The 24,041-nt window shown below is 52.5% G+C and overlaps 3 protein-coding genes across 4 annotated transcripts in view; all 3 read right to left on the bottom strand.

Annotated features, from left to right (window-relative positions):
• Window positions 1-2,825, bottom strand: part of LOC103191378 (immunoglobulin superfamily member 22) — a 22,785-nt gene extending 19,960 nt beyond the window's left edge. The window contains exons 1-3 of the mRNA XM_042341559.1: window positions 2,614-2,825; window positions 1,404-1,549; window positions 53-187 (exon numbers count right to left, since the gene is read on the bottom strand). Coding sequence (XP_042197493.1) covers window positions 53-187; window positions 1,404-1,521 — 253 coding nt within the window. The 5' untranslated portion in view covers window positions 1,522-1,549; window positions 2,614-2,825. The remainder of the gene's footprint in view (window positions 1-52; window positions 188-1,403; window positions 1,550-2,613) is intronic.
• LOC103191379 (triokinase/FMN cyclase) lies at window positions 2,702-14,143 on the bottom strand (the record flags this gene model as incomplete). Of its 2 annotated transcripts, none has more annotated exon segments than XM_042341343.1 (15): window positions 2,702-2,764; window positions 6,533-6,622; window positions 6,894-6,927; window positions 8,023-8,126; window positions 8,546-8,652; window positions 9,011-9,148; window positions 10,010-10,132; window positions 10,329-10,445; window positions 10,837-10,926; window positions 11,182-11,266; window positions 11,452-11,486; window positions 11,597-11,686; window positions 12,038-12,116; window positions 12,717-12,898; window positions 14,033-14,143. In XM_042341343.1, coding segments are annotated over 15 exon segments (1,403 nt in total), but the record flags the coding sequence as incomplete, so codon positions are not given.
• A 1,858-nt stretch (window positions 14,144-16,001) lies between these two features.
• LOC121848072 (triokinase/FMN cyclase-like) lies at window positions 16,002-23,595 on the bottom strand. Its single transcript, XM_042341560.1, has 14 exons — window positions 23,502-23,595; window positions 22,188-22,369; window positions 21,501-21,579; window positions 21,060-21,149; window positions 20,915-20,949; window positions 20,647-20,731; window positions 20,304-20,393; window positions 19,798-19,914; window positions 19,481-19,603; window positions 18,489-18,626; window positions 18,025-18,122; window positions 17,502-17,605; window positions 16,374-16,407; window positions 16,002-16,106 (listed from the first exon to the last, which is right to left on the bottom strand). The coding sequence occupies exons 1-14, from the start codon at window positions 23,593-23,595 to the stop codon at window positions 16,002-16,004; spliced, it is 1,374 nt and encodes a 457-aa protein (XP_042197494.1).
• Between the last annotated feature and the right edge of the window lie 446 nt (window positions 23,596-24,041).

The raw sequence follows: 24,041 nt of genomic DNA on the forward strand, positions 1-24,041 counted from the left end.
CGTACTCTCTCAAACTCTCTCACACTCTCTCTTGCACACTCTCTCGCTCTACCTTCCTGGGCTGTCACAGAAATTGGCTTCTCATTAAACTGGGGGATGGTTTCTCCTGGTGGGATGGTGGCAGAGTGGGTCTCCACGCTCAGGCTCTGCAGGGTGACAGATGACTTCCTGCGAACCTGCTCAAACTCTGAGAGAATAAACCTGGTGTCAGCAAACGTGCCCAGTGAGCCATTGTTTATGTCAGTCACTGTGTCTGTAGTTAACAACTATTGCTATCATGAGAGACTGTATATATATATATATACAGTGAGCATACTATATCTATCGTGAGCCCCTGGCTACAGTGAGCGACTGTGTCTATAGTGAGCGGCTGTGTGTACAGTGGGTGGCTGTGTCTATAGTGAGCGGCTGTGTGTACAGTGGGTGGCTGTGTGTATGGTGAGCGGCTGTGTGTACAGTGGGGGGCTGTGTGTACAGTGAGCGGCTGTGTGTACGGTGAGCGGCTGTGTGTACGGTGAGCGGCTGTGTGTACGGTGAGCGGCTGTGTGTACGGTGAGCGGCTGTGTCTATGGTGAGCGGCTGTGTGTACAGTGAGCGGCTGTGTGTACAGTGAGCGGCTGTGTGTACAGTGGGCGGCTGTGTGTACAGTGGGCGGCTGTGTGTACAGTGAGCGGATGTGTGTACAGTGAGCGGATGTGTGTACAGTGAGCGGATGTGTGTACAGTGAGCGGATGTGTGCACAGTGGGCGGCTGTGCGTACAGTGGGCGGCTGTGTCTATGGTGAGCGGCTGTGTCTATGGTGAGCGGCTGTGTGTACAGTGGGCGGCTGTGTGTACAGTGAGCGGATGTGTGTACAGTGAGCGGATGTGTGTACAGTGAGCGGATGCGTGTACAGTGAGCGGATGCGTGTACGGTGAGCGGATGCGTGCACGGTGAGCGGATGCGTGGACGGTGAGCGGATGCGTGCACGGTGAGCGGCTGCGTGCACGGTGAGCGGCTGCGTGCACGGTGAGCGGCTGCGTGCACGGTGAGCGGCTGCGTGCGCGGCTGCGTGCACGGTGAGCGGATGCGTGCACGGTGAGCGGCTGCGTGCACGGTGAGCGGCTGCGTGCACGGTGAGCGGCTGTGTGTACGGTGAGCGGCTGTGTGTACGGTGAGCGGCTGCGTGTACGGTGAGCGGCTGTGTGTACGGTGAGCGGCTGTGTGTACGGTGAGCGGCTGTGTGTACGGTGAGTGCCAGTGTCGGTGCCAGTGTTGGTGCCAGGCTCGGTGACAGGCTCGGTGCCAGGCTCGGTGCCAGGCTCGGTGCCAGGCTCAGTGCCAGGCTCGGTGACTATCACGGTATGCACGAGGGGCAGGACACAGTGCTGTGCCCATGGGGAGGTGACGCAGCTGTGGGTTACCTTCCCCGGTGGTGACCTTGGTGACACGAGTGACCTTGGAGACCCTGGTCGTCCCCATATCCGACCTCTGCTCCGTGGTCACTGTGCTCGTACTCGTGCTCATCACTCTCATCGACATGGCGACCGGGCTTCAGCTCTCACTCCACCTGTCACACACAGCACTACAGTCACTTCACCTGTCATACATGCCCCCCTCTCCCTCCCCCTCTTCTCCCACCCCCTTCCCTCCCTCTCCCCCTGTCTGAGTGTGTGCTGACCTGGCTGCCAGAGCCTATTCTGGGCTGGAATCTCTGGAAACATCCTGTGTCTCCAGGGCTCCAAACATTCCAAGATGATGATCTTCTCATCCTGACCTTCAAACATCCCGCCCCCCCCTCCTCCCCTGCCCCCCTGCCCCCCTACCCCTGTTAGACACTAAAGATCCGGCGGTGCTATTCTCTCACTCGGGGTCCTGGCCGATAATCCCCCAAATAAACATTCACCTCATGGTTGATGGTGGACTTTGCGAAAATTTGGTGCCGTGTTCGCCCATAAATACAGTCACTACACTTTATCCAGGGAAGAGCTTTTAGACAACCTCCCAAGATGTGATATCAAAGGCTATAACCCCTCCACCTTCATCACCTTCACACTACAGCCAGTCACTGTCCCCACTACAGCCGGTCACTGTCCCCACTACAGCCGGTCACTGTCCCCACTACAGCCGGTCACTGTCCCCACTACAGCCGGTCACTGTCCCCACTACAGATCAGCAGAGAGAAGCTCAGCATGGGACACATGTGGGACCTCAGTCGTAATTCCAGCCCCAGCCACGACCCCAACCACAATCCCAACCCCGAATCCAGCCCCAGCCCCGAACCCAACCACAATCCCAGCCCCGAACCCAACCCCAAACCGAAACACAGCCCCAACCCCAATCCCAGCCCCAACCCCAATCCCAGCCCCAACCCCAACCCAACCCCAACCTCAAACCCAGCCCCAGCCTAGCAATGCTGATTTACTGAGCCTGTGAATAAACGACAGATTACGTTTACATGTTTATGTGGTAACTTGGTTATTCAGTTACCCATTTACACAGTTATCTGATTTTGTGGCTACATAGTTATCAGGTGGTCTGGACATGGTGATCATGTATTTACAGAGTTACTTGGTTAAGCTGTGAGCTGGTTATGGGTGAGCTGATGACACAGTAAACTGATAATGCCATTACCTGGTTACGTGAATACGTGTAGACCTGGCTTGGCGGTGATCTGGTTTGAGAGTTTCCTCACAGCAGGCTGACTCCAACAATACCAGGGCTAAGTCAGACCCTTGCTCGCTTGCTCGCTCGCTCTCACTCTGGCTCAACTCACAATCACGACCTATTTGGTAAATGAGATCAATGGTAAAGCTGCCCCAGTCCCCCAGAGACACTCAACAGCTGATCAGCCTGAGCCCATCACCCCGACCAGCACAGACATACTCCCACACACAAATAGCACCTGAACTGACACCACCTGAACACACTGTGTGAATCTGTCCCTTCACTCTGTGTCTCACTCTGCATCTCTCACGCTATGTCTCTCACTCTGTGTCGCTCTGTGTCTCTCACTGTGTCTCACTCCCTGGAACTGTTTGTTACACGGGCTACATATTGTGTTGCACACTGGGGAAAAGCTGTGTGCAATCCCTCTGCCTTGCCCCCCCACCCCCCCCCGCTCCCCTTTGTCAAGTCCCACCTGAAAACCTTCGTGGAGTCCTGTAGCTCAGTGGTTAGAGCACTCGCTTTGCAAGCGAGAGACCGGAGTTCAATTCCAGGCAGATGGTGAAACCTTGGGCAAGTTTCCTTACTCCACACAGAGCCTAATAATAATCCCTCCAAAATTAAAAACAATAATAAATTGGTCATTTTCAATCCACGACTGTTTGTGGGACATTGCTGTGCGCAATTGGCTGCCGCGTTCGCCCACAAATATAGTCAATTCACTTTACAGTATATTCTGTGAAGCGCTTTGGAACATCCTCCCGACGTGAAAAGCGCTATATCATATGCAAGGATTATTATTATTATTATTCCTATCGTACCCACGGTCACCTCCCCCCCACCCCAGAGTCAGGCTCGCCGTTGTTAAGCGCTCTGAGACACTATCCTGCGTGGAGCGCGCTATGTAAGTGCAAGTTGTTGTTATCAGGGTTTTCGTCTTTCGAAGGTCCCGTCTGCATTTGATATAGCACCTTATCATGTCGTTGATAAGGTAAAAAGGTACTAGGGCATGAAGGGATTTGAAAGTGAGAATCTTAAAATTGATCCATTCTGTAACAGAGAGCCAGTGGAGTCTGACAGGAACTGGGGTGATGGGGGGTGCGGAGCCTGGTGAGGTAGGGTTTTGAATTATTTGGACCTTGTTTAAGTGGAGCTGGGGATACCAACTGGCAAGAAGTGACGAAAGCAGGAATGAGAGTCACTACACTTTGTGGTCTATTCAGCGCCTTGGGACGTCCTCCCGACGTGAAAGGCGCTCTATAAATGGAATCTTGTTGTTGTTGTTGCTGTATTTTATTTTCCTCTTCACTCCCCATCGCTGCCTGAGGGTGAAGAGTCACTGACATTGGAACATAGGAAAAGAAGTAGGGCCACTCAGACCCCAAGCCTGTTCCGCCATTCTATTAGATCATGGCTGATTGGTGACTCAACTCCAATGACCCACCATTGCCCAATATCCCGATACTCTGACCTAACAAATATCTATGCACCTCAGTTTTGAAAATTTGAATGGATCCAGCATCCACAGCCTTTTGGGAGAAGTGTTCCTGATTTCCACACCCTTTGGTAAAAACTTTGCCTCCTGATTTCACTAAGTGGCCGAGCTCTAATTTTAAGATTATGCCCACCTTTTTCTGAATGTCACCTCACTGCCCTCTGAAACTCCCTCTCTCTCTCCCACCATCTTGCTCTCTCTCTCCGTTTTTTTGGTCAGCCGGAACCCATCACCATGCTGGAGTATCCAAGCCAAGCTGCGAATTTCATGCATCCCACCGATCCATGGAAATCCCAGAGATAGATTGTTGGAACCGAATGCACACTCTCTCACTGGAGAGACACATCCTGCTTACCTACTTCCGGAAAGTATTAGGTGCAGGTTGGTAAGAGCCAAAGCTTGGAGACCCCAAAGACAGAGCTGGGGTAATTGCGGGAGTCTAACCAGCTAAAATCACATAGCTTACCATTGAGAGCACTATGATACGGCTATGATCACCTCCCCTTCCTCATAACTCACAGAGAGAGAGAGAGACTGAACAGGAATAGAGAGACTGTGATTAGGAAGAGAGAGCAGTGTGGTCAGGCAGTGAACATCTGGGGAGTTGTGATGTTTCTTTAAGACGTAGAAAGAAACTTTCCATGTGTCAGCACGATTGGGGGTTGGCTACAGCTGTCTGAGCTCTGGAGGTGACGTGAGCCAGTATTGGCCATCCTCAGGGGGAAGCTGGAAATGGGAACATGACCTAATAAGAGCAAAAAGAGACTAGCACCTGTCAGTGAGGAGCTGAGTGCTCCCAGCCCACTCCAGAATAACGCAATCCATCTCTGCAGTGGTCCCAGGCCGCACACCATAGCCATAAACTGTGAGCACACAGCACCTCGCACACACACACTTCTCGCCTTATTATTTCAAGCAGTTTACATTTATATATACAATCTGCAGTGAGACACGGGGATCAGTAACAGAGACACTGACGAGAGAGACAGAGACAGTGCTGGTGAGGCACCGAGTTGGGGACGGGCAAGGCTCCCTCAAGCAGCAACCGTCACACACTCATCTTTACAGGCCCGAAGATCCTGAAATTAACCCTCTAACCCTGGGACCACTGTTACTCTAACCCTAGGACCACTGTTACTCTAACCCTGAGATCACTGGTACTCTAACCCTGGGACCACTGTTACTCTAACCCTGGGATCACTGGTACTCTAACCCTGGGATCACTTTCTAACGTAAACAGCAATGGAGCTTTCCCCTGGCCCCGATGTCTATATAAAGAAGAATCAAAACAGATTATTTATAATTTTATTGAGTTTCAAAGACAATGCTTCACAGTGGTTCCCCTATAACCACGTCCACCCCACCACCCCCCACCCCACACACAAACACTTCCACTCAGTGAAATGCACTCAAACTTCTAACCCTCCCCACCACACACACCCTCCCGCCACACACACCCTCCCCCCAAACACACCATCCCACACACACACCCTCCCGCCACACACACCCTCCCCCCAAACACACCATCCCACACACACACCCTCCCGCCACACACACCCTACCCCCAAACACACCATCCGACACACACACACACTCTCACACACACATCTTCCCCCACAAACCCCCTCCCCACACTGTTCGCCGCCCTCCCAGGTCAGTGTCAGAACGGGTTAGAGACAGACTAAAGCCCCCTCTACACTGTCCGGCCACACTCCCAGGTCAGGCAGCAGACAGATTTCCTCCAGTGGCTGAGGTGATGGCTGCTCTGTTATCACTCTGCGTGCTGTGTTTGCAGAGCGTAAAGGATGGTCTTCAAGATGGCGGTGACAGCAATGGCCCCCGGGTCAGGGTTGGTGAGTATGGTGGACAGGATGTAACTGGCTCGGCCGGCCTGCGCTGTCATGTCCTTTGTGGCCTCCACAGCCGCTTGAGCTTTCTATGGGGTGGGGAGTAGAGGGGAGAGAAGCAGCCAGAGAAAAGTGGGTGGAGAAATGGGGGAAGTGTGTATCTCTTGCTTTTTATTTTTTTTAGTTTATTAATTTGGTGGCCCCTTAATCTATTCTACCGTTAAAAATCCAAGTGCAAATAAGTAGTTAAGCAGCTTTTGTTCCTCGGTTACTCTGGTTAGCACCTCCTTCCACCAGGAATTTTGCTATTGGTTTAGGTGGGAGATTTGAAAATAGAGCTTCCAGGTCTAGCCCAACCGACACCCCCGTCTCCCGCGCCAGACTTCATGTTGGGGGCGGTGCGCGGAGGATGTCCAGGTGTATGTTGGGGTAGGAGGTTGAGGGGGAGAGAATCGGGGGGAGGGAGCTGGGGGGAAGAAGTAGGGGCCGAGGGGAACATGGGGAGCGGGTTGGTGGGTGTATGTTGGGGCGGGTTGTTAAGTACCTGCACGGCGGCCTCCAGCACTGTGATGGGATTCTCAGTCTCGGGCGTTAGTTTCTGTAGCTCCTCACAGGCAGCACACAGAGGGTCCAGCTAGAGAGGAGAGTCCGTCACACATATCCTCCCTTACTCTCTCCTCCCCTCCCTCCTTCCCTCGTTCCCTTCCTCCTTTCTCCCTCCTCTCTCTCCCCCCTCTCTCCCCCCACCTCCCTCCTCTCTCCCCCCACACCACCATGCCCTCAGACAGTCAGGCTTAGTGTGTGGCTCCCCCTGGTGTCAGGGGTTCTGAGAACTGGGGGTAGCCACTGTGTTTCTGCTATTACAGGTTAAGAGTGAAGTCGGCCACTGACATTGGCACACTTACCATGGTCCTGTCTCCGGGACTAGCTCCTCCGTACCTACGGGTTAAGAGTCACAGTCAGAGGATAACTCCCACCCCAGTTATTCGGCGGCACCCCACCCCACTCTCCCCCAAGTCCTCCACCCCTCCCCATCCAACTCCGAGCCTGGGCTGTCAGTGGGGGGGGGGGGGGGGCTGGGGGCGGGGCTGTTAGTAGGGGGAGGGAGCCTGGAGGGTGGAGCTCAGTGGGGAGCCTGGAGGGTGGGGTTGTCCATGGGGCAGGAGCCTGGGGGCAGGGCTTTCAGTGGCCGCTGTGGACCAGCCTCATTTCATCACCACAGCCTGTGTAACAGCCCAGGAGCGCCACAGCCTGGTATACTGTGGTACTGCAGCTCAATCACACTGGAACGATTCATCATGTCGTGGGGTCGGTTGGATGTCTGACACATGCAGAAACCCATCACCGTGCTTAAGAGCCCCCGAACCAAGCTAGGAATTCCAGGCATTCCACCCACACCCGGCAATTCCAGAGATAGTGTACTAGGCGCAGGTTGGCAAAAGCCAAGGAATGGGGACCCCAGAGTGTGCGTTGAGATAACTGCTGGGAATCTAACCAGCTAAAGGCACACAGCTTGCCATCGGGAGCACTGTCTGGCAAGCTTTCCTGCTGCTTGTCCAGCTGGGACCACCCTACCCGTTAGGGCTTTGGCTTGCAGGGTTAACAGGAGCTGAGTGAGACGACTCCCTGCCGCCAGGGATTGGTCTGCCCTTCCAAGTCCTGCCAATGAGCCAGGCTGGTCTGGGCTGTGCTGTCATCAGCAGTGCCCTGGAATACTGCGGACCCGCCTGGCTCAAGGACCGTCAAGTGCTGGTTGTGGCTGTGGTGGACGTGGCTGGCAGCGAGCGAGGCAGCACAGCAACAGCCATCTTCAGGAAGTAAAAAATCTGGGTATTTTTGGGATATATTTGGTGAAAAATTAGTAAAAATATGCCATTGGTTTCTGACTCAAGACAAAGACGCTATTTTTGCCAGTGGAGCGCCGACACAGGGTTCAGAGGTCACAGTACATCGCACCCGTCAGCAAACGATATCAGCAAACAAGATTTGGGTGAAATTAGGATCTCAGCCCCACCTGATCACTGCCACACTCACCTCTGCATCACCTCGATGCCAGCAGCCATCGCTGCCACCCAGCCTACTGCTGTCTGGTCTCCCACAAGCTGCTGAGCTGCTGCTGTCAGGAACAGACTGTACAGCTGTAACATAAGAGTACATAGGTATAACACAGAGCCCACAGCAGGAACACAGTGCACAGCAGTAACACAGCACACAGCAGTAAGACAGAGCGCACAGCAGTAAGACAGAGCGCACAGCAGTAAGACAGAGCGCACAGCAGTAAGACAGAGGGCACAGCAGTAAGACAGAGCGCACAGCAGTAAGACAGAGGGCACAGCAGTAAGACAGAGCGCACAGCAGTAACACAGAGCGCACAGCAGTAAGACAGAGCGCACAGCAGTAACACAGCGCACAGCAGTAACCCATAGCACACAGCAGTAGCATACAATAGTAACACACAGCACAGCAGTAACACACAGCACACAGCAGTGACACACAGCACACAGCAGTGACACACAGCACATAGCCAGAGCGCTGCCCGCAGACTTTGGAGACTGACCGCGCCTGAAGTGCCGCCCATGCTGTGTTGGACCACCCTGGCCAGGCCGGTGAGCACCTCACTGCCATCCCCCGCCTTTGGCCCCGAGGACAGCCACACCTGGATCGCTGCCGGAGAGAGGGAGAGTCAAAGCCACATTTCTCTGCTTCGCCGCTCCACCAAGGGCTCTCCCCCTCCTAATATCCCCCATCTACCCAATATCTTCCCCCCCTCCCCGATATCTCTCCAGTGCTCCTGGCACTGGCTGTATGTGTGGGGTGGGGGGAGGGGGCTGTCTGTCTGTGTGTAGGGGGGCAAACACTGGTGTGTGTGGGGGGTGGGAAGCACTTTCTGTGTGTATGGGGAGGGCAGATACTGGCGATGTGTGTGTGTGGGGGAGGGCAGCATGTTGTGTCTCTGTGTGTGTGTGTGGGCAGACACTGGTTGTGTGAGTGTGTGGGGCGGGGGGATGGGACACTGGCTGACCTCGAGCTCCGCGGGCGTGTGTGCTCCCACAGTCCCCATCTCCGCCCTCCCTGTCGAGCTGGTTCAGCTCCTCCTCCATGGACAACAGCACGGTGCTGATCTCACCCAGGATCCCCTTCAGCTGCTTGGCAAAGGGCCCTGGGGAGAAGGCAGAGAGCTTAACAACAACAACAAATTACACTTACACAGCGCCTTTCACATCGGGAGGACGTTCCAAGGTGTTCCAAGTCAGGGATTTGGACCCGTGCAGGGGTTGGGGATCAATAGGAGTGGATGGCAGGGAGGGCAAGGGTAGGAGGGTGACCAAAGGTATGTTGGAAGAGAAAGGACTTGATTCGGACTTTGAAGAAGTCAAGGGAGGGTGAAGGGATTGTGGGATGGAGTTCCAGAGAGTGGGAGCAGAGAGACTGAGGATCCAATCACTGATGGTGGGGCATGGCGGGCGGGGGAACGTGGAGCACGGTGGAGCCCACCGAGCAGAGGGAGCGGACAGGTTGGTAAAGGTTTAGTACATGGCAGAGGTAGGGAAGAGCACAACCGTGGAGAGCTTTTAAGGTGAAGATCCTCTGGGGAATGGGGATGGGGAGCCAGTGGAGCCGGGCGAGGATAGGAGTGACAGGGCCACGGAGCCTGGTGCGGGGGAGGAGAGGAGCCCTGGTCATAGATGGACAGGATGGAATTTGCAACTCTGACTAAGGCCGACTGGATCAGCTCAACCACAGAGCTCAGCCAGTCAGCCACAGAGCTCCAGATACACTTTAGACAACAATAATAACAACTTTATACAACACCCAACATGCAGGGTAGCCTTTTAACAGTGGCAGAACTTGACACCAAGCTGGGGAGAGAGACAGTTGGTCCCTGGATCCCTGTGTCCATGTTCCTGTGTCTCTGTGTCCTGTGCCCCTATGCCCAGTGTCCCTGTGTCTCTATGTCCCTGTGCCTGTGTCCCTGTACCCTAGTGTCTGTTTCCCTGAGCCCAGGGTGCACATCTCTTACCCGTCGTGGCAGCAGGTTTCTCCGTGCTGCTGGGCAGCTCCTCAGGTAGCTGTAGTACACGGCACTTGTGTGCCCGTGAGCAGGGTCCTGTGTGCCGCCAGCCGGAGGCACTGGTGTCCCTGTCTGCAATCACACAGCGATGTGGTGATCCTCACCGTCAGTCAGGGTGTGAACAGCCCACAGTCACCACACATGCTCACACACACAGTCACACACACTCACATACACATGCACTCACATACACACACTCACATACACACACTCACATACACACACTCACATACACACACAACACACACTCTCCCCGAGTATTACTCACCTAAGAGGTTGAGTAGCTCTTCATTCACGTGCAGCAGAGTGAGCGAGACCCCCGCCATGTCGAGCGATGTCATGTAGGAACCCACATACGCCCTGGCGATCAGCACGCCCTGACTCTCTGAAACACAGCCACAGCAGCATGGCTCACACGGGAACATCAGGCTAGTGACTGGCACGTACAGCCAGCTTCCGACCGGGGTAGGGGGGAGCGCCTGCTTTTGCCAGAAACTGTCCTGAGGAGGGGCAAAGGGCACTCTGGTTGTTTCCAGTCTCCCTAGCAGGACAGCAAGGTTCCAATGCAGATCACTGCGTGACTGACACACACAAGATCTGTGTCCATTTAAGGCACATCAAATCCCACTTGGAGGCAGTAAATATATGTGGAACTCAGTCGAGTTTGGAGACTCTTAAGCAAGGCTTCCTTCCCGATCCTGAGCTGAATAGACCCACCCTGTGGTAGCTCGGAGCTGGTGTGAGCCACGTGCAGTTACACTGAACCTCAAACTTACCTAAATAGGAGAAGGCAGATTTGGCCACAACGTTCATCTCCAGACAGGACAGTCCCCCCAGGTTGTTCACCACCAGCACAATGTGGTCTCCTGCAGATTCACAACAGGTCACACAGGGTCCCTTCTACACTGACATGCAACACAGCCCCCACACTGCCCACCCCCGCTCCCACACCCCCCCACCATCACACCCGCCCCCCACTCTCCCCACACTTCCACCATCATCCCCCATCCCCCACTCTCCCCCCACACCCCACCACCACACACAATCACCCCACCTAGCCCCCACACTCCCAGACCCCGCAACCAGACCTGACCTGGGACCCCTGACCCCATGCCACTCACCAGCTTTCAGGCTGAGGTGTGACATGTTGCTGGGATTAATCATGTGATCCACCATTTTGTGCACAACTTCATCAGCCGACATCATCTGAGAGAGAACCCCAGATCGTCATGTCACATCGCATCACCCCTCACCCAAAAAGCCCACACCCCAACCCCCTCAGCCCAACCCCATCACCACAATCTGTCACCCCAACCCCCTCACCCCAACACCAATCCCTCACCCCAACCCCCTCACCCCAACCCCCAACCACATTGTGTCTGAGCACTAACCTTCATCCTCGCAATGCCAGCCTCCCCGTGGATACCTGTAAACACACCACACTGTAACAGCGCTCATTGGCTCCTCTCCTGAACATGCTGTCCTCAGCACAGAGCGAGGCTGAGATCAGCCACTCAGCCCTGACCAATCTCTTACCCAGTCCCATCTCCAGCTCATCTGGTTCCAGGTGAAAGGTGGGTCTTGTTCCTGGGATACTGCAGGAAGACAGGCTCACTCCAATTGTACCTGTGAGAGACCAAGAGATAAATGAGCCTCTGGCAGGGCCCAAGGCTTCTGTCCGCAAACACCTCTTTACATCTAAAGGTCATCATTTACGTCACCATTTTATTCCTCTCCAGTGTCCCCTCACCTCCTGAAGTGCAGACAGTTATCCCAGCATCAGTAACTCAGAGGAGACTGCCCACTGCAGGGAAAAGGCAATGCTCACTCACAAACTGGGGATCAATCATAGTGTAGAGGGAGGGTTACTGTGTCTCTAACCCATTCTGACACTGATCCGGGAGTGTGGACGGACAGTGTAGAGGGAGTTTGCTCTGAGTTGGGCTGAGTGTGGTGGGCAGGTTGAACTCCACTTACCCATCTTAGGGAGAATACTTGTTAGCGCTTCCACAATTTCATCCAATGATTTCCCCATTTCAGACAGTGCCCCAGCTATCTGCCAATAGAGAGAGTTCACTTCTTAAAAAATTTTTTTGGTCAGCTGGGTGTCTGAGATAGTGAGATTTCTACGCGTCCCACCTACACATGGAAATCCCAGGGATAGATTGTCGGAATGGAATGCCCACTCTCTCCCTGGAAGGACGCATCCTGGTACCTAATTTCGGAAAGTATTAGGAGCAAGAGCCAAGATTTGGGGACCTCAGAGTGTGGATTGCGGTAACTGCTGGATTCTAACCGGCTAAAACCGTTTAGCTTGCCATTGATATTGCTGTTTCGCAAGCTTTCCCGCTGCTTGTCCAGCTTGGATCACCCTACTAGTTAGGCTTTGGCTTGCAGGGTTAACAGGAGCTGAGTGGGATGACTCCCTGCTCCCAGTGACTGGTCTGCCCTTCCAGGTCCTGTCGATGAGCCAGGCTGGGCTATGCTGTCATCAGCAGTCCAGAATACTGCAGACCCGTCTGGCTCAGGAACAGGACTAGAGACTACCGCAGAGGGGTGGCTCAATTCCGACATTCCGTTGCCTGGCAGGTCACCTTGGGAGCCAGTTCAGCTTAAGAGAAAGATCAGTCAACACAGGTCCCTCTGACCCAAGTACCTTGTGTATGAGCACTGTGCCACACAGTCCTCTCCGTCCTGCTTTCTTCAGTGTAGTGAAGGCGCAGTCATCTGCGACAACCACCATCTTTACAGGTACGCCTTTTGCCCTCATCTCCTCCAGCGCCAGCCCAAAGTTCAGCAGATCACCCATGTAGTTCTTCACGATCAATAACACCCCAGCTGTGAGAGGGGCACGGGTGGGGGGGGAGATATAAATATAAAATGCTGTAAAATACAAATTTTATGAGAATTGGCCCCATATCTTTATAAAGACGCGACTTTAGTGTTATCCTGTATTTTTCATCATTTTGATTTTCTCTGTGTAGAATTGGCTGGGATGTCCAATGCTGTATTAACCATAGAGACTGGAGGCTTCAATCCCAACTCCCTGGTCTTTCACTCTCCCCTTTATATCATTTTTTCTTCAAATAGCGATCTAACTTGTAAATGTTAAATCTGTGCCACTTGAATATTTCATCAACTCCTCATGTGTAAATGTTAGTTACTCAAACTTCCCCTTAATCTTCCCATAACAGGCCTGAGTTCCTCCTTTTTCTTACTGATTCCCCCCACTGGCAACAACTTGTCACTGTTTGTCCTCTCAAACCTTTCACATTCTGAAGCCCTCAATCAGATGCCCTACGTACAGTGACTCCTGCCCCCAGCCAGCCTGCCCCAGCCCTCAGCCACACAGTGACCCCAGCCCCTCAGCCAGACTGGAGCACAGCATAATGCTGACTTTAATGAGACACCAGTGTTTTGCTTGTGATTGCAAATATGGAAGTGAAAGATCATGTTCAGCACATATCTTATAAAAAGCTCCAGATTTGCTGAGCTCACACATCTTGAGCTGTTTGTAACTTGTTTCACTTGTATTTCCGAATCACTGAGAAATACAGAGAGCAGAGTAAAACTGAAGAGTGTTATCAGAGATAAATCATACCATCAAGGCAATGGGAAATACCTGGGGTTAAAGACCCAGAGAGGATTGAGGACAAGGAGAGATTGGATAATTAGATAGATTGGATGTGCTGCAATAAATAATAATCTTTGCATTTGATACAGCGCCTCATCACGTCTTTGAGACATCTCAAAGCGCTTCACAGAATATACTGTAAAGTGAATTGACTGTATAATTTTTGAGCGAAACGTTCACTATCTAATCACAATCCATCTAATTGGAATTCTAAAGAAAATAGGCAGTTAATTAACAGGAGAGGGGACGTGATCCGGGTGTGAGAGACATCATGTTGTATAGAGTACAGTACATCCTGCCCATGTGTTACACCTACCCCACGTGCCCGCCAGCCTTACTCGCCTCCGCGTTCACCATGACTTGGATCGCTGCTGTGATACTCGCGGGCGGTGGAGAGGTGAAAACCGCTCCCGCGATGGCACCCGTCAACATTCCCGAACCAACATATCCTGGGCAGAGAAAAGGCATGGATTCTTCTGTTTTTTGGTCATCTGGGTATCTGATATACATAGAAACCCATCACCATGATCAGCTAGTGTCTGGCACATGCAGAAACACAGCACTGTGCTTAAGAGGGTCCAGACCACACTGGATTCCACGTAGATATGCCACTTACACATGGAAATGTCCCTGTTTTGGAATGGAAAGCACACTCTCTCTCTCTCTCTCTCTCTCTCTCGGGATACTCCCTATTTACCTAATTGCACAGAGGATTAGGATTAGACTCAGGTAGGTGAGCGCCAAAGCTTGGTGACCTTGGCCAAGTGTGTGTTTAGGGGTAACTGTTGGAGTTTAACCAGCTAAAACCTCATAGCAAACTTCCTGCTGCTTTGTCCTATCCATTAGAACTTTGCAGGGTTAACAGGGCCCCGGGGTACACACATAACAACTTTTAAGAGAGAAGTAGATAATTATTTGGGGAGGACAAGTTTGCAGGGCTATGGGGAGAGAGCAGGGGGAGTGGGATTGATTTGGACAGCTCTTTTCAAAGACACGATGAGCAGAATGGCCTCCTTCTGTGCTGTATAATTCTACATTTCTATGATTTTGTGTCCTCTGGTTACCGACCCAACCACCAGAGGAAACAGTTTCTTCCTATCTATCAAAAACCCTCATAATTTTGAACGCCTCTATTAAATCTACCCTCAAACTTCTTTGCTCTAAGGATTATAGTCTCTCCACATAACCAAAGTCCCTCATCCCTGGTATCATTCTGGTAAATCTGGTAAATCTCCTTTGCACCCTCTCCAGGGTCCTGAAATCCTTCCTAAAGTGTGATGCCCAGAATTGGACACAATACTCCAGCTAAGGCCTTCGTAAAGGTTCAACATAGCTGCTTATACTCTATGCCTTAATGTTATTTATAAAGTCAAGGATGCGATATGCCTTTTTTTAAACAGCTTTATCAACTTGTCCTGCCCCTTTCAAAGATTTGTGTATGTGAACCGCCAGGTCCCTCTGTTCCTGTACTACCTTTAAAATTGTACCATTTATCTTATATTGCCTCTCCTCACTCCTCCCAAAATGCATCAAATCACACTTCTCTGCATTAAATTCCATCTGCCTTGTGTCACCAGCCTGTCTGTGCTCCTGCAGTCTGCTACTATCATCCGCAATGTTTACTACGTTTCCAAGTTTTGTGTCATCTGTAAACTTTACAATTTTGCTCCCTATAGTCCAGGTCTTTAATATATATAATAATTATTATTAATATATATATTAAAAAGAGCAGTGGTACTAATACCATCCCCTGGGGAGCACCACTCCCTCCAGTCTGAAAAACAACCGTTCACCACTACCCTCTGCTTCCTGTCTCCCAGCCATTTCGATCTATGCTGCCACTGTTCCCTTAATCCCACGGGCTTCAATTTTGCTAACAAGTCTATTATGTCAGACTTTATTAAACGCCTTTTGAAAATCCATACACACAACATCAGCTGCACTATCATCATCAACCCTAGCTGTTATTTCATCAAAGAATTCAATCAAGTTAGTTAGATATGGTTTACCTTTAACAAATCCGTGGTGGCTGTCCTTATTAACCCATGTTTTTCCAAGTGAAAAGTAATTTTTTCCCAGATTATGGTCTCTAGGAGTTTCCCGACCACCGGGGTTAGTCTAACTGGTCTGTAGTGACCAGTTTTATCCCTCTGCCCTTTGTGACTCTCCCATATTCAAGCAGGATTGAAAATTTGTGGCTAGAGCCTCCGCTATTTCCACCCTAACGTCCCTTAGCAACCAGGATGCATTCCACCGTGATGACAGTGACCGGCTTGGCGTGGGTCAGTCCCATGACTTGCGATCGTGTCAATAACAGAGTACCTGCACGGCGGCCTCCAGCACTGTGATGGGATTCTCAGTCTCGGGCGTTAGTTTCTGTAGCTCCTCACAGGCAGCACACAGAGGGTCCAGCTAGAGAGGAGAGTCCGTCACACATATCCTCCCTTACTCTCTCCTCCCCTCCCTCCTTCCCTCGTTCCCTTCCTCCTTTCTCCTCTCTCTCTCCCCCTCTCTCCCCCACCTCCCTCCTCTCTCCCCCCACACCACCATGCCCTCAGACAGTCAGGCTTAGTGTGTGGCTCCCCCTGGTGTCAGGGGTTCTGAGAGCTGGGGGTAGCCACTGTGTTTCTGCTATTACAGGTTAAGAGTGAAGTCGGCCACTGACATTGGCACACTTACCATGGTCCTGTCTCCGGGACTAGCTCCTCCGTACCTACGGGTTAAGAGTCACAGTCAGAGGATAACTCCCACCCCAGTTATTCGGCGGCACCCCACCCCACTCTCCCCCAAGTCCTCCACCCCTCCCCATCCAACTCCGAGCCTGGGCTGTCAGTGGGGGGGGGGGGGGGGCTGGGGCGGGGCTGTTAGTAGGGGGAGGGAGCCTGGAGGGTGGAGCTCAGTGGGGAGCCTGGAGGGTGGGGTTGTCCATGGGGCAGGAGCCTGGGGGCAGGGCTTTCAGTGGCCGCTGTGGACCAGCCTCATTTCATCACCACAGCCTGTGTAACAGCCCAGGAGCGCCACAGCCTGGTATACTGTGGTACTGCAGCTCAATCACACTGGAACGATTCATCATGTCGTGGGGTCGGTTGGATGTCTGACACATGCGGAAACCCATCACCGTGCTTGAGAGCCCCCGAACCAAGCTAGGAATTCCAGGCATTTCACCCACTCCCGGCAATTCCAGAGATAGTGTACTAGGCGCAGGTTGGCAAAAGCCAAGGAATGGGGACCCCAGAGTGTGCGTTGAGATAACTGCTGGGAATCTAACCAGCTAAAGGCACACAGCTTGCCATCGGGAGCACTGTCTGGCAAGCTTTCCTGCTGCTTGTCCAGCTGGGACCACCCTACCCGTTAGGGCTTTGGCTTGCAGGGTTAACAGGAGCTGAGTGAGACGACTCCCTGCCGCCAGGGATTGGTCTGCCCTTCCAAGTCCTGCCAATGAGCCAGGCTGGTCTGGGCTGTGCTGTCATCAGCAGTGCCCTGGAATACTGCGGACCCGCCTGGCTCAAGGACCGTCAAGTGCTGGTTGTGGCTGTGGTGGACGTGGCTGGCAGCGAGCGAGGCAGCACAGCAACAGCCATCTTCAGGAAGTAAAAAATCTGGGTATTTTTGGGATATATTTGGTGAAAAATTAGTAAAAATATGCCATTGGTTTCTGACTCAAGACAAAGACGCTATTTTTGCCAGTGGAGCGCCGACACAGGGTTCAGAGGTCACAGTACATCGCACCCGTCAGCAAACGATATCAGCAAACAAGATTTGGGTGAAATTAGGATCTCAGCCCCACCTGATCACTGCCACACTCACCTCTGCATCACCTCGATGCCAGCAGCCATCGCTGCCACCCAGCCTACTGCTGTCTGGTCTCCCACAAGCTGCTGAGCTGCTGCTGTCAGGAACAGACTGTACAGCTGTAACATAAGAGTACATAGGTATAACACAGAGCCCACAGCAGGAACACAGTGCACAGCAGTAACACAGCACACAGCAGTAAGACAGAGCGCACAGCAGTAAGACAGAGCGCACAGCAGTAAGACAGAGCGCACAGCAGTAAGACAGAGGGCACAGCAGTAAGACAGAGCGCACAGCAGTAAGACAGAGGGCACAGCAGTAAGACAGAGCGCACAGCAGTAACACAGAGCGCACAGCAGTAAGACAGAGCGCACAGCAGTAACACAGCGCACAGCAGTAACCCATAGCACACAGCAGTAGCATACAATAGTAACACACAGCACAGCAGTAACACACAGCACACAGCAGTGACACACAGCACACAGCAGTGACACACAGCACATAGCCAGAGCGCTGCCCGCAGACTTTGGAGACTGACCGCGCCTGAAGTGCCGCCCATGCTGTGTTGGACCACCCTGGCCAGGCCGGTGAGCACCTCACTGCCATCCCCGCCTTTGGCCCCGAGGACAGCCACACCTGGATCGCTGCCGGAGAGAGGGAGAGTCAAAGCCACATTTCTCTGCTTCGCCGCTCCACCAAGGGCTCTCCCCCTCCTAATATCCCCCATCTACCCAATATCTTCCCCCCTCCCCGATATCTCTCCAGTGCTCCTGGCACTGGCTGTATGTGTGGGGTGGGGGGAGGGGGCTGTCTGTCTGTGTGTAGGGGGGCAAACACTGATGTGTGTGGGGGGTGGGAAGCACTTTCTGTGTGTATGGGGGAGGGCAGATACTGGCGATGTGTGTGTGTGGGGGAGGGCAGCATGTTGTGTCTCTGTGTGTGTGTGTGGGCAGACACTGGTTGTGTGAGTGTGTGGGGCGGGGGGATGGGACACTGGCTGACCTCGAGCTCCGCGGGCGTGTGTGCTCCCACAGTCCCCATCTCCGCCCTCCCTGTCGAGCTGGTTCAGCTCCTCCTCCATGGACAACAGCACGGTGCTGATCTCACCCAGGATCCCCTTCAGCTGCTTGGCAAAGGGCCCTGGGGAGAAGGCAGAGAGCTTAACAACAACAACAAATTACACTTACACAGCGCCTTTCACATCGGGAGGACGTTCCAAGGTGTTCCAAGTCAGGGATTTGGACCCGGCAGGGGTTGGGGATCAATAGGAGTGGATGGCAGGGAGGGCAAGGGTAGGAGGGTGACCAAAGGTATGTTGGAGAGAAAGGACTTGATTCGGACTTTGAAGAAGTCAAGGGAGGGTGAAGGGATGTGGGATGGAGTTCCAGAGAGTGGGAGCAGAGAGACTGAGGATCCAATCACTGATGGTGGGGCATGGCGGGCGGGGAACGTGGAGCACGGTGGAGCCCACCGAGCAGAGGGAGCGGACAGGTTGGTAAAGGTTTAGTACATGGCAGAGGTAGGGAAGAGCACAACCGTGGAGGCTTTTAAGGTGAAGATCCTCTGGGGAATGGGGATGGGGAGCCAGTGGAGCCGGGCGAGGATAGGAGTGACGGGCTCACGGAGCCTGGTGCGGGAGGAGAGGAGCCCTGGTCATAGACGGACAGGATGGAATTTGCAACTATGACTAAGGCCAACTGGATCAGCTCAACCACAGAGCTCAGCCAGTCAGTCACAGAGCTCCAGATACACTTTAGACAACAATAATAACAACTTTATACAACACCCAACATGCAGGGTAGCCTTTTAACAGTGGCAGAACTTGACACCAAGCTGGGGAGAGAGACAGTTGGTCCCTGGATCCCTGTGTCCATGTTCCTGTGTCTCTGTGTCCTGTGCCCCTATGCCCAGTGTCCCTGTGTCTCTATGTCCCTGTGCCTGTGTCCCTGTACCCTAGTGTCTGTTTCCCTGAGCCCAGGGTGCACATCTCTTACCCGTCGTGGCAGCAGGTTTCTCCGTGCTGCTGGGCAGCTCCTCAGGTAGCTGTAGTACACGGCACTTGTGTGCCCGTGAGCAGGGTCCTGTGTGCCGCCAGCCGGAGGCACTGGTGTCCCTGTCTGCAATCACACAGCGATGTGGTGATCCTCACCGTCAGTCAGGGTGTGAACAGCCCACAGTCACCACACATGCTCACACACACAGTCACACACACTCACATACACACACTCACATACACACACTCACATACACACACTCACATACACACACTCACATACACACACAACACACACTCTCCCCGAGTATTACTCACCTAAGAGGTTGAGTAGCTCTTCATTCACGTGCAGCAGAGTGAGCGAGACCCCCGCCATGTCGAGCGATGTCATGTAGGAACCCACATACGCCCTGGCGATCAGCACGCCCTGACTCTCTGAAACACAGCCACAGCAGCATGGCTCACACGGGAACATCAGGCTAGTGACTGGCACGTACAGCCAGCTTCCGACCGGGGTAAGGGGAGCGCCTGCCTTTGCCAGAAACTGTCCTGAGGAGGGGCAAAGGGCACTCTGGTTGTTTCCAGTCTCCCTAGCAGGACAGCAAGGTTCCAATGCAGATCACTGCGTGACTGACACACACAAGATCTGTGTCCATTTAAGGCACATCAAATCCCACTTGGAGGCAGTAAATATTGTGGAACTCAGTCGAGTTTGGAGACTCTTAAGCAAGGCTTCCTTCCCGATCCTGAGCTGAATAGACCCACCCTGTGGTAGCTCGGAGCTGGTGTGAGCCACGTGCAGTTACACTGAACCTCAAACTTACCTAAATAGGAGAAGGCAGATTTGGCCACAACGTTCATCTCCAGACAGGACAGTCCCCCCAGGTTGTTCACCACCAGCACAATGTGGTCTCCTGCAGATTCACAACAGGTCACACAGGGTCCCTTCTACACTGACATGCAACACAGCCCCCACACTGCCCACCCCCGCTCCCACACCCCCCCACCATCACACCCGCCCCCCACTCTCCCCACACTTCCACCATCATCCCCCATCCCCACTCTCCCCCCACACCCCACCACCACACACAATCACCCACCTAGCCCCCACACTCCCAGACCCCGCAACCAGACCTGACCTGGGACCCCTGACCCCATGCCACTCACCAGCTTTCAGGCTGAGGTGTGACATGTTGCTGGGATTAATCATGTGATCCACCATTTTGTGCACAACTTCATCAGCCGACATCATCTGAGAGAGAACCCCAGATCGTCATGTCACATCGCATCACCCCTCACCCAAAAAGCCCACACCCCAACCCCCTCAGCCCAACCCCATCACCACAATCTGTCACCCCAACCCCTCACCCCAACACCAACCCCTCACCCCAACCCCTCACCCCAACCCCCAACCACATTGTGTCTGAGCACTAACCTTCATCCTCGCAATGCCAGCCTCCCCGTGGATACCTGTAAACACACCACACTGTAACAGCGCTCATTGGCTCCTCTCCTGAACATGCTGTCCTCAGCACAGAGCGAGGCTGAGATCAGCCACTCAGCCCTGACCAATCTCTTACCCAGTCCCATCTCCAGCTCATCTGGTTCCAGGTGAAAGGTGGGTCTTGTTCCTGGGATACTGCAGGAAGACAGGCTCACTCCAATTGTACCTGTGAGAGACCAAGAGATAAATGAGCCTCTGGCAGGGCCCAAGGCTTCTGTCCGCAAACACCTCTTTACATCTAAAGGTCATCATTTACGTCACCATTTTATTCCTCTCCAGTGTCCCCTCACCTCCTGAAGTGCAGACAGTTATCCCAGCATCAGTAACTCAGAGGAGACTGCCCACTGCAGGGAAAAGGCAATGCTCACTCACAAACTGGGGATCAATCATAGTGTAGAGGGAGGGTTACTGTGTCTCTAACCCATTCTGACACTGATCCGGGAGTGTGGACGGACAGTGTAGAGGGAGTTTGCTCTGAGTTGGGCTGAGTGTGGTGGGCAGGTTGAACTCCACTTACCCATCTTAGGGAGAATACTTGTTAGCGCTTCCACAATTTCATCCAATGATTTCCCCATTTCAGACAGTGCCCCAGCTATCTGCCAATAGAGAGAGTTCACTTCTTAAAAAAATTTTTTTGGTCAGCTGGGTGTCTGAGATAGTGAGATTTCTACGCGTCCCACTACACATGGAAATCCCAGATAGATTATTGGAATGGAATGTGCACTCTCTCCCTAGAGGGATGCATCCTGCTTACCTAATTCCTCAGAGTATTAGGTGCAGTTTGGCAAGAGCCAAGGCCTGGGGACCCCAGAGTGTGCGTTGGTGTAACTGCTTGGGGTTTAAGCAGCTAAAACCGCACAGTTTGCCATTGAGAGCACTGCCTGGTGAGCTTTCCCACTGCTTGTCCAGCTCGAACCACCCCTACCCCTTAGGACTTTGGTTTGCAGGGTTAACAGAAGCTGAGTGGGAGGATTTCCTGCCTCTTGTGGCTGGTCTGCCCTTCCAGGTCCTGCCGATGAGCCAGGCTGTGTTGTCATCAGCAATACTCTGGAATACTGCAGACCCGTCTGGCTCAGGAACAGGACTAGAGACTACCGCAGAGGGGTGGCTCAATTCCGACATTCCGTTGCCTGGCAGGTCACCTTGGGAGCCAGTTCAGCTTAAGAGAAAGATCAGTCAACACAGGTCCCTCTGACCCAAGTACCTTGTGTATGAGCACTGTGCCACACAGTCCTCTCCGTCCTGCTTTCTTCAGTGTAGTGAAGGCGCAGTCATCTGCGACAACCACCATCTTTACAGGTACGCCTTTTGCCCTCATCTCCTCCAGCGCCAGCCCAAAGTTCAGCAGATCACCCATGTAGTTCTTCACGATCAATAACACCCCAGCTGTGAGAGGGGCACGGGTGGGGGGGAGATATAAATATAAAATGCTGTAAAATACAAATTTTATGAGAATTGGCCCATATCTTTATAAAGACGCGACTTTAGTGTTATCCTGTATTTTTCATCATTTTGATTTTCTCTGTGTAGAATTGGCTGGGATGTCCAATGCTGTATTAACCATAGAGACTGGAGGCTTCAATCCCAACTCCCTGGTCTTTCACTCTCCCCTTTATATCATTTTTTCTTCAAATAGCGATCTAACTTGTAAATGTTAAATCTGTGCCACTTGAATATTTCATCAACTCCTCATGTGTAAATGTTAGTTACTCAAACTTCCCCTTAATCTTCCCATAACAGGCCTGAGTTCCTCCTTTTTCTTACTGATTCCCCCCACTGGCAACAACTTGTCACTGTTTGTCCTCTCAAACCTTTCACATTCTGAAGCCCTCAATCAGATGCCCTACGTACAGTGACTCCTGCCCCCAGCCAGCCTGCCCCAGCCCTCAGCCACACAGTGACCCCAGCCCCTCAGCCAGACTGGAGCACAGCATAATGCTGACTTTAATGAGACACCAGTGTTTTGCTTGTGATTGCAAATATGGAAGTGAAAGATCATGTTCAGCACATATCTTATAAAAAGCTCCAGATTTGCTGAGCTCACACATCTTGAGCTGTTTGTAACTTGTTTCACTTGTATTTCCGAATCACTGAGAAATACAGAGAGCAGAGTAAAACTGAAGAGTGTTATCAGAGATAAATCATACCATCAAGGCAATGGGAAATACCTGGGGTTAAAGACCCAGAGAGGATTGAGGACAAGGAGAGATTGGATAATTAGATAGATTGGATGTGCTGCAATAAATAATAATCTTTGCATTTGATACAGCGCCTCATCACGTCTTTGAGACATCTCAAAGCGCTTCACAGAATATACTGTAAAGTGAATTGACTGTATAATTTTTGAGCGAAACGTTCACTATCTAATCACAATCCATCTAATTGGAATTCTAAAGAAAATAGGCAGTTAATTAACAGGAGAGGGGACGTGATCCGGGTGTGAGAGACATCATGTTGTATAGAGTACAGTACATCCTGCCCATGTGTTACACCTACCCCACGTGCCCGCCAGCCTTACTCGCCTCCGCGTTCACCATGACTTGGATCGCTGCTGTGATACTCGCGGGCGGTGGAGAGGTGAAAACCGCTCCCGCGATGGCACCCGTCAACATTCCCGAACCAACATATCCTGGGCAGAGAAAAGGCAAGGATTCTTCTGTTTTTTGGTCATCTGGGTATCTGATATACATAGAAACCCATCACCATGATCAGCTAGTGTCTGGCACATGCAGAAAACAGCACTGTGCTTAAGAGGGTCCAGACCACACTGGATTCCACGTAGATATGCCACTTACACATGGAAATGTCCCTGTTTTGGAATGGAAAGCACACTCTCTCTCTCTCTCTCTCTCTCGGGATACTCCCTATTTACCTAATTGCACAGAGGATTAGGATTAGACTCAGGTAGGTGAGCGCCAAAGCTTGGTGACCTTGGCCAAGTGTGTGTTTAGGGGTAACTGTTGGGAGTTTAACCAGCTAAAACCTCATAGCAAACTTCCTGCTGCTTTGTCCTATCCATTAGAACTTTGCAGGGTTAACAGGGCCCCGGGGTACACAC

The sequence above is a fragment of the Callorhinchus milii genome, unplaced genomic scaffold, assembly GCF_018977255.1.
Source record: "Callorhinchus milii isolate IMCB2004 unplaced genomic scaffold, IMCB_Cmil_1.0 Scaffold17, whole genome shotgun sequence".
In the NCBI taxonomy this organism is placed as follows: domain Eukaryota; kingdom Metazoa; phylum Chordata; class Chondrichthyes; order Chimaeriformes; family Callorhinchidae; genus Callorhinchus; species Callorhinchus milii.

Excerpts from the sequence above, each read along its gene's own strand:
- LOC121848072 (XM_042341560.1), bottom strand. The coding sequence starts at position 23,595 with ATGTTGACGGGTGCCATCGCGGGAGCGGTTTTCACCTCTCCACCGCCC. Across the intron at positions 20,950-21,059 it reads TGAGCTGGAGATGGGACTGG|GTATCCACGGGGAGGCTGGC; the intron begins GTAAGAGATTGG and ends GTGTGTTTACAG. Across the intron at positions 16,107-16,373 it reads GTCCCGGAGACAGGACCATG|CTGGACCCTCTGTGTGCTGC; the intron begins GTAAGTGTGCCA and ends TCTCCTCTCTAG.